The 9,702-nt window shown below is 36.9% G+C and overlaps 1 protein-coding gene across 4 annotated transcripts in view; it reads left to right on the top strand.

The window, feature by feature from the left end:
- The window catches only part of vti1a (vesicle transport through interaction with t-SNAREs 1A), a 120,045-nt gene that overhangs the window by 26,126 nt on the left and 84,217 nt on the right, over positions 1–9,702 (top strand). For 2 of the 4 annotated variants that reach the window (XM_014007644.1, XM_014007646.1), the window contains exons 5-6: positions 3,048–3,068; positions 9,197–9,281. In XM_014007644.1, coding sequence (XP_013863098.1) covers positions 3,048–3,068; positions 9,197–9,281 — 106 coding nt within the window. The remainder of the gene's footprint in view (positions 1–3,047; positions 3,069–9,196; positions 9,282–9,702) is intronic. The other 2 variants (XM_014007645.1, XM_014007647.1) reach the window with 1 other exon arrangement.

The raw sequence follows: 9,702 nt of genomic DNA, 5'->3' as shown, positions 1-9,702 counted from the left end.
AAATATATGTTGTCTTATTCTCTTGGGATCACTTAATTATTTTATACTAAATAAACAATGGAAAAAAAGAAGAATTGTAAATTTTAACTACCTATTTGAAAGATATTTATTTGAGAATTTAGAGCAAATGTGGTAATAAAAAAATAAGATAAATGTTGAAACACATTTTTTGTTTTGGATTTTATTAGTTTTAACATCGACAAAACAAGTATGATAAAAGAATACACGATAAAGTTAATTTATGACAATAATATTCAAAACAATGGGTAAAAAAATAAATGTCATATGTAAATGTAAGACTTCAAAATTATAATGCTTTCCAAAATACTCACATTCAGCAAAGGCAAAGAAAAGATTTCAGGCGAGATGAAAAAGCAAACAGTGGATATAAATTTTTCCTTCCAGGTGCCGCAGTTGCTTTATTTTTAGTTTAAAAGTTTGAGACATAATACTTGTCTTGGTTTTGCTGTGAGTGGAGTACTCGGAACTTTATGGTCTTTTTTTAATCTAAGGAGACGGCAGCGATAGGAAAGGGGAAAAGATGGTGGGGGCCTGGGCAAGTCGGTCAATTTAATTCCTGACGATCTGAAAGAGGTCAGGATCATTTCATATAGCCTTGGCTGAACAGATCATTACCAGTCACAAATCTGTTGGTTACATGGCAAGGATTTATTGCTAAGTAAATAGGGAACCGTCATAAGTTCTAAAACTGGCGTGTTGGCCCTGCGATAATAGTTAAAGGACGGTTTAATAGAGTTCGGCATTTATTCGTTATCTGTATGCGGACAGAGACTGAATTGGCACTATCACTCAGTTTTTTTAATAATGTGGTAGGCTACCGTTGCACAATTTTTCCCTTTTCCTTCTGCATGCAACACACACAAATGCTGATAGTGCGCACACACAGGAACAAATGCATACCCATTTTTCACACACRAACACTATATGGAATAGTTTCGATTTCAGTCACAGCAGAAGGCTTGGCCACAAGAGATTGTGCTGGTTTGAGCCGGCATGGACCAGATTTTACAGCCTACAAAGAAAACAGATTACCACTTGTATCGAATTCCGTATTGGATAAAAAAAATCTTTTGTTTGAAAAAAAAATTGCTGATTATCATAACAGAAAAATTGCAGCAGTGCAATTTTGAATACTGGCTGAAATCACAAAAACACAAGAGAAGGAAGTCGCTCATGCAGGAGTAATTATACCCATTTACAATATTCTCTATTTACTGTTGTATATCTCTTGAGCAACACAAGAATCACCCTGAAGAAAAGAAAAAAAAATAAAGCAAGATGGGAAGAAGCACGCAAAAATGCAGCTCAACATTCGTCTTGTATGGTTTTAATAAAGCCTTCACGAGCACTCGCAATCAGTCAGGCAGCACAAATGAGCTGGAACAAGTTTTGTTTGGTATCCATTGACTGATGGCAAAGCTGGGGTGTGGGATGCCAGACCCCCAAAATCACCACATTCACACTGTCGTTTTAAACTTTGGCCTCTCCAATAATGCATTCTTAGTGGGGAGTTATAGCTCAGCTTAGAAAAATAAAGACAGTTTTCACTCTAAAGTGCGTCTTATCACTGCCAACATTTTCAAGGGTAAGAACTCTTCAGAAAAGCATGCAGCTCTGTTTGTTTACTTCATGCGCTACAGATATTGACAATATCTTTTTTTTTTCAGTTCCAGCATTACAGTGAAGTACTATTGACATAGTTGTATGGTGAACAAAAATGATGGATGATCTATTTTTAGGTGCTTCTAAAATTACAGGAGGAAATGTTGAGACATGGATTTCTGCATRGATTTATTTTGGTTTTGGTTGCTTGTTGCTTTAGTGAAAATTAATGCTGGTATTTCTGATTACATTCACAATATTTTGAGTGGGTTGACTGTAGATCTTAAAGATGAAGGAAATATCAACGTCAAAGGAAATCATATGCTGAGAGTGATGTTATATTTTGTTTTGAGGATTTTATTGCAATTTTTAAATAGAAATGTTTTCCTGGACCCTCTTCAGGCTGTTTTACTCTGTTTACCATCAAGTTTGTGATTTAGAATAAAATTAATTCTCTCCTTAAATAATCAGTTAATTACATTCATAATAAATAGACATACTAATGAGCCTAACTTCAGGAAATTAAAACTTTTACTCATTTTTTGTTTGTTCCCGACAAAATCTTCAACTTTACCTTAAGGAAACATCAGATGGGTAACTACTTAATTTATTTTAATGGCCATTATTAATTACAAGTGGGAATATAGTTCTCCAAAGATGTCTGATGTATTACTGAAAAAGCAGGATTTTTTTAGAACAGAAAAACAGTTCATATTTGCATCATATTTGTGATTCTTTATCATCAAAAATGTATATGCTAAGATTCATTTTTTATGTACTGTGGTTGTCCCAAAAATATTCAGCACCGTCTTTGTATACAATATTCGTCTCGTATAGCTTTCTGCATATGATTTGAATGGCATGCACCTTTACGAAAAAGCCACATTAAATATTGACAGTGTATCAGGGTAAATAAACAGAGGTGCAAAAACGGTGCCTCAGCATTTCTATAACTCAGCTCCAAAGATGTACTTTCCTTTTTATCTTTTCTTTTTTCTGAAGAATTGAGCAAAATGCCAAATAAAAATGTTTTTTGCAACATTTTGAACATACTGTAAAAACCATATTCTCCTCATTTTTATCTTTCCTCCTACTGTATTAGCTCCTGTGATGTGACTTTCTTTTTAATGTTAGCTGATGTTTCAAGCAGAGCGATCCAGTCTCTCTCCTTGTTTAATGTGACAGCGGCAGGACTTGATCTCTGTTTGTACAGAAAATTCTGCCTGAGCAGCTTGTTTAGCTTTGTTGAATGCGTTTGTCTTGTGTTTTCTTAACGCTAAACATTTCAACTGATAAATTGTCAAGGTTAATTCTACGATCTAGCCACAGGAATGACTGTCCTGCTGCCATGTTTTTACTTTTGTATCTGCCCTTTACTCTTTCCGCCTTTCTCTCTTTTTCCTGTTTCTGCTATCATGATGTAGTTGATAAAGTTACGTGAAGAGGTAAGTGCTTCCCTTACTGTTTAAATATTTATTCTTTTTCCTTTCTGAAATAAATTCATTTGCATGGCTGAATGCACAACCTAAAGGTCCAATAAGTTCACAATATACTAGTTTTATGTTCCTGCACTCTTAAATATCAGAAAGTGGGGATGAGTTTTTATTTCTGATGCACCTGTTTGAAGACAAACACTTCAAGCCCATCGTAAAGTAAACTCAGTTATTTGGTGCAACACACTGAACTTCTTTGATAAACATAGGAGTGGCACCCTATGAAGTTTTATATGTTTTAACTTTATTTTCATTGGTGCTTTTATTGCGTTTAGCTGTTTGAAACAACCAAACTCAATAAAGATCATCTTTTTCCCATCAACATGAAATGCAGCCGGCCGAGGCAGATGGTTGCCTATCTTTAAGCTAGCTCTGCTGAATTTTTTTTGTCCTGTTCAAAGAAAGTCATTTCTTTCCACTGTCACCAATGTGCTGTGCGGGATGAAGGATTGGTGAAAATTCAGTGCAATCCGATGGCTTCTTAAGACGGGTAACTTTTATTTCTGAATATTTTTGTACGATGCCCTGAGATTAGTTTTATTGTGAATTGACTTAATTGATTCAATTGATGTAAATTTCTCAGGTCCTAATGAAATATCTGACAAACTGTACTTTGGTGAAAAGACAACAATGTGAGCATACCAAAGATTTTCCAGAATGTCTCCAAATTGACTTGAAACTTGGGTAAGGTTCTCAACATCCCTGCCTGAGTTAGTCTTGTTGCTAGTTTTTAAACATGTTGAAAAAAAATTGTGCAATGACTTTTCTCTCGAAATAGTCACAAAGTCATCATGCGCAGGTCTTAAACCTACTTGAATTATGTTGTAGCCACCTCCAGTCTTTTATCCACAAGTTATAAATTATACCACAAGCTATAACTTATACGAGAAGTTATACTTGTTACGATAACTGTTAACCGATATCGTAACCAGTCTCAGTATCGTTCGAGCTAAATTTTGATGAACGGAAGCTCTTCTCTGACAGATAACATCTGAGGCAAGGGTCCAGGTATAAAAGCAATGCTGATGATAAATAATGATTTTGGTAAATCTGGTTTAGATCTTCTTGTCTTAATTTAAAAATTCGACTCTAATAGATCAAATTATAAACACGAGTGCCGGCTGCTGCAACAATGTTTTCTTAACTCTTAAGATCTTTACATTTCCCTTGTTTATTCATCAATCACTGTCAAGTTGTAAAACCTTCATCACATATCAGCTTAATTTAACCAGGGATTCATTTTAAGTGTATTCATCTGTGCTGTCATAACACTTTTATAGAACAATATTAGGAATAAGCGAGTTACTTTATAATAAAACAAAGTATCCATTTATTACAGGACAGGTTTATATGGCAAGTAGGACCTTAGACAAAAAGCAGAAACACCAAGGCTGGCAAAAACATTCACATTGACCTGTCAAAATACAGAGAAATAACATTAAGATGCAAAAATACTCTGACAGATGTGGCTCAAAGTTTCATTATAATTGCAAAAAAATAATAAAAAACATTTGCCAGTACACTTTGAACAACATTTAACTCATCGTATATCCTGATCAGTTGACAAAGCATCTGTCCAGCAAGCTTATACTTATCATTGTCATACAATATTAAATGTTTTCAAAGGCTATTATATTTTTTTAATATATTTTAAGCTAAAAAAGTATTCGTAAGCTATTTTGAAAAGGAAAATGATACACATATTTGCTCATTTGTTGTCAGTGAGTTTAAGTGAGACAATGATATTTCTAAAGATATTTAATGAACTTGTAAACATTTAAAGACACAAGAAAATCTAAGCGTTTCAACATTTATTTTTTACATTTCTTAGCAGTGCTGCCAATGTTGGTTCCTTTGCCATTATGCTTTGCTGTAGTGAAACTTTTAATAACTTTATTGTCATGTAAATAGTGTCCTTGCCCTGGGGTCACCTGGTTTATCAAAATGACAAGTTGGTGTAGTCATTGCACTGTTTTGAATGCATCGTAGTGTTTAATGTTTATAAAAACCCTTWCTGAGAGCAGTGTCCTTGGCTGTTTATAAGGCATGTCGTGGTTCTTGTCCTCGTGTGAACTCCTTATTAGTCTCCTGTAAAGGAATTCTGCACAAACACAGTAATTCAATTCCTTCTTCGTTCCCACCTATCTATAATTTAGAGCACAAATTTGACCCAGATGCCACTTTATCAAGCCTTTTGCTTTAATTTAGCTGTACTTTTATTTTCCCTTCTAGCCTCTCACCTTTTTTGTACATTTCCTCCTAGCCTGAGGGTCATAAGACAGCTTCAGTTATCTCACTTGTCTAGTCTTTCTGGAGTTGTCCAGTCTGTGTAATCAGACTTGATTCATTGCCTTTGTTGCCATTGCTGTCTTTTACCCCACTTCTCTTCCTACATTTGATTCAAAGGCTGGCAAAGCTTATGCACACTTAAGTCTTGCTTTAAAAAAAACACTTTCTTTTCCTTCAGCTGAAAACATGTTTAAATATTTAGCACCCATATTCACAGCTGTTTGACACTTGTAATTCCTCGTCTTACAAGTCCCAAACAAACGGCACAGAAGATCACACAGTCAGTCTGAATCACAGCTGTCATCATTATTCACTTTGACTCTCCCCCCACCCTTATTGAAATAATAAGGAAATCATCTGAACTTTGGAAAATGGTGATAGTAACCGCCTGTGTTTGATATTGAAAAAAGGCAGGAGAACGAAAGAAGAGGGGATAGAGATTTCTTTTGAGCTACAGCTGCATTGTTCTGGGGCTCCCTGTTAATAACTTACAACTGAGGAGTTTTTCTTGACGCAGAAAGAGCACAACAAAAAAACACCATTTTTGTGGTTCCTAAGAAGATCTTTGTTCAAAATGTAGGTGTCAGATGAAAAGGCATACATAGGCAGAAATAGCTGTGGTGGCGGTGGGGTACACCTGTGCGCTCACAGATGCACACTATTTATCATATACTGAATTTAAATGTTTCGCTTGAAGCCTCCTTGAGACACATAAAAATTATTTGATATGATTTTAAAAAAAGGGATAATTGACGGTAAGCTTTAAGTATAAGCTTGCACCTGAGTAAACGTTTTTTGTGTTTATTATTTTGAAGAATACTGATAAAGCTTTGGTATAGTTCTTGCAGTTTAAGAGGTGGAACAAGCTGACAATTGCTGACGTGGATGTTTTAAAGATTTGCTTTCTGTGTCTGTTTTCTTTACAAGATTGTAATTTCTGCTTCTTGCGAGTAAAAATGCTTAGTTTTGTTTGTATGAGTTGACTTTATATTCATGGCTGAATTGTTCAGTTATTAGGGCCATCACAGTGCGCCATTACGGAATTCTCAGAGGCTGAACTCTCACCCTTTCCCTTCAGGTTCTTYCACTGTCAAACTCGGGACACATTATTCTAATGAACACCCATACACATTGCCGTTGCCACCGCTACCCTCCAGCACACCCTCACACCCACCCACTCTCGCCCTGCTTTTCCCCTCCCGGCCCCTAAAAGAAGACAGAACGAGGGAGAGAGGAGACACAGAGARCGAGAGAGAGAGAAAGAGAGAGAGAAATTCAGGAGGAGCAAGCTTTTGAAGTGGCTTTCCATCGCAGCGAGTCTGCCGGCCGTCTCCCCGAGACGTGTCACCTTTGCCGAGAGGGAATAGGAAAATCACGTTTCGAATGGTAATGATAACATACTAATCACTTGAGCTCTTTGAAGAACCCGGGGAGTGCGTCTGCTCTGTCAGTATCCCCGGCTGCTTCATGCTCCCAGGCACACACAGACAGTGGAGCCATGGTCTAGGTGTATTAGCGTAAGCATTGCATGTCAATACGTCCCCTCTATTTCAACTGATCCATTGGGGCTCATTATAGCCCAAGCTTGGTATCCATTTTCTCCCATAAGCACACTGCCACCATGTCTGTTGGTGCCACTACCACCTCCACACCCATATGTAACCCATGTTCAAAGGCCCCCTGCCACACCTTTCACCAAAAGAATCATTCAGTCCCACTCGCCATTGGGTTCCACCTACCGCAAACCCATTTGCTCCTCCATTTCTTCACTCGTTCGTCCTCCTATCCCTCCATCCTCCCATTGCCCTCCCTTTAACTATTAAAACTATCTCTGCAATTTTAAATGACATCTGTCAGCAACTCAAAGAAAAAGGAAAAGAGGGAAGGAAAGGAGTTCAGAGGGAGTTTTCTCTTCCCTGCTCTGTTCCCATCCCTCTTGTTGTCAGACTTTGAAAAGTGTGTCGTTGGTTCTTTTTTTTTCTCCACATTTTTCATTTCCTATGAGTGATTAGCTGGTACACATTTTGACAGCCCAAGCTAGGCTAGAGATTTCAGTTCTTCCCCTGTCCCCTTCGCTCATGTGATGGGCATCAAACCTTGTCAGTAGGGTTTTGTCATTCACGGAGTTGCTTTTTACTGTCAAAAGTGTTCAATTTGATCAGTTTTTTAAACATGGCACATTAGAAAAGCCATCAAAACAAACAACTTTGGAGTAAAAATTGAACTCTTCCATGTTGCCCTCTTCCATGTTGCTGTTTATGATTCTATAKTACTACAGTATATGATGTATGAATTCAATGAAAGCTGGGTTATAATTTCAACTTATACAATTTTTTTTCAGTATAGTGGATAATCAGAGACTATTATGGTTGTTTAAATGTTTGTAATTTAAATAGGTGGTACAAACTTTGAATTTAACAAACACTAACTTAGTTCGCATTAGACATGATAGTTTTGACACCTTGTCAATGTGAATGTTTTCCAGGCAATGTCAATTTAGATGGTTGTGCAAATTTATTTATATATTAATTTATTAATATGTGCCTCAAATGACCTAAGTAAAGGTTTAGTTAATATTTAAAATATATTATCTATTAGCATTACAAAGAATGAGATAAAAGAAATAAAAAAAAGACGTCAGCCATTTTTATTTGGAAAACAAATAAATTAACAGGTTGTGTCACAAATGTTTTAAGGCTTTAGGGAAATACACTTGTATTTTATGTTTTACAATTATCAGTTGTCTTAAAAGRAAAATAAGAACAATCACAAAGCACTCACCAGTTCAGTCCCAATCCAAATAAATGTTCCAGTCACTTAGTGAAAGTTTGACACAAACACTCAWAAAATGTATTGGTGTTTTATTATGATGGAATTGCCATCTTAAAAATAAACCAGTGTGCTGGTTCATTAAATAAATCAGCTTTCTTAACAAGCATTAATGTTACAACAAACTAAACTAAAATCTGAGATTTAACTATAAGAAGCTGCTATTAACTGCCTTTGCTCACAATTTTCCAGTTACTTCAAATCTTGAAAGACACAAAATTCCACTTTGATAAGAATGGATCAAAATGCTTATTTATTCAGTTGTGAAACTTACTGTTTGATGTGATTTTATTGTACWTTTAAAATGTTGTTGATGRCTTTGAAGAAGCTAATGGAACGTGTTGAGTTGTAGTTTTGGTCAACTAATTTGCCACAAAAAAGTTGCAAAAGGTGCTTTTAATGCTCTGGAAAGAGTTTGCACCTGTTATTTATGTACAATTGKGATTTAAATGTATTTGTAAGATCCTAAACATATGTTAAAGTATGCCACTGTATATTTTGTGAAGTAGATGCTGTACACTTCATCGCCCCCTTTTTTCTTCAGGTTGATTTCATTTATTCCGACAGGATTTCACTTCATTTGAAAGCCTTTTAGACTGAATTTTCCTCTCCTTCTTTGTTTACTGCTTTAGTAATTCTCTATGCAGAAAAAATAGTTGTAAAACAATACAACAAAGCTTCATGTAGTTTGTCTTTTTATGTCTAAGATGAGGCAGCGGCACCGTCTTCATTGTCAGCCTCAACCTGCATTTGCTTGATATTCCATCAGCATACAAAACATTGTCATCCATGAAGGTTATTGGCAAGCTGGTTGAATTATGTTGTCACCGTGGATGTGGTCTGTCTGCTTAGGTGACAGTCTTGATGTGTTTCTTTGAAATGGGTCCCAACCCTCACAGTTAATTTTTATTTTCTGTTTGTTTCGAGCATTTCTTATTTTCCCCCCCTTCTGTTTATTGCAGAGAGCACATCTGTTGGACAACACAGAGAAGCTGGAAAGGTCATCCCGAAGACTGGAGGCCGGCTACCAGATAGCAGTAGAGACTGGTACGTGTTCTGTTATGGATTGGGGAGGGGGGCGGGGGACGGAGTCGGGAGGTGGGGGTTCAAGGTAGTGGTGAGGATGAGTGAGCAACAGCAAATTGTCTTGCTCATATGCGCGGTGGGTGGATGTGTGTTTGTGCTCTGTGAGTGTGTATTTGGAGGGTTGGTAGTGTGTGTGTGTGTGTGTGTGTGTGTGTGTGGGGTGGGGGGGACTGTTAAAAAAGAATCTTTCCTTGACGCCTGATGACATTTTCGGGAGCACATCAAAGGTGAGCCAGGAAGGGAGAGGGAGAAGTGTACAGGCGGCATATTGGGTGCTGCTTCTCCAAGCTCAGCTCCTGAAGAAAATTCAAGTGTGTGTGTGTGTGTGTGTGTGTGTGTGTGTGTGTGTGTGTGTGTGTGCGTGTGTGTGTGTGTCTCAGTC

Source organism: Austrofundulus limnaeus, unplaced genomic scaffold (genome assembly GCF_001266775.1).
Source record: "Austrofundulus limnaeus strain Quisiro unplaced genomic scaffold, Austrofundulus_limnaeus-1.0 Scaffold43, whole genome shotgun sequence".
Classification (NCBI taxonomy): Eukaryota; Metazoa; Chordata; class Actinopteri; order Cyprinodontiformes; family Rivulidae; genus Austrofundulus; species Austrofundulus limnaeus.
This window is presented reverse-complemented; position numbering and strand designations above follow the sequence as displayed.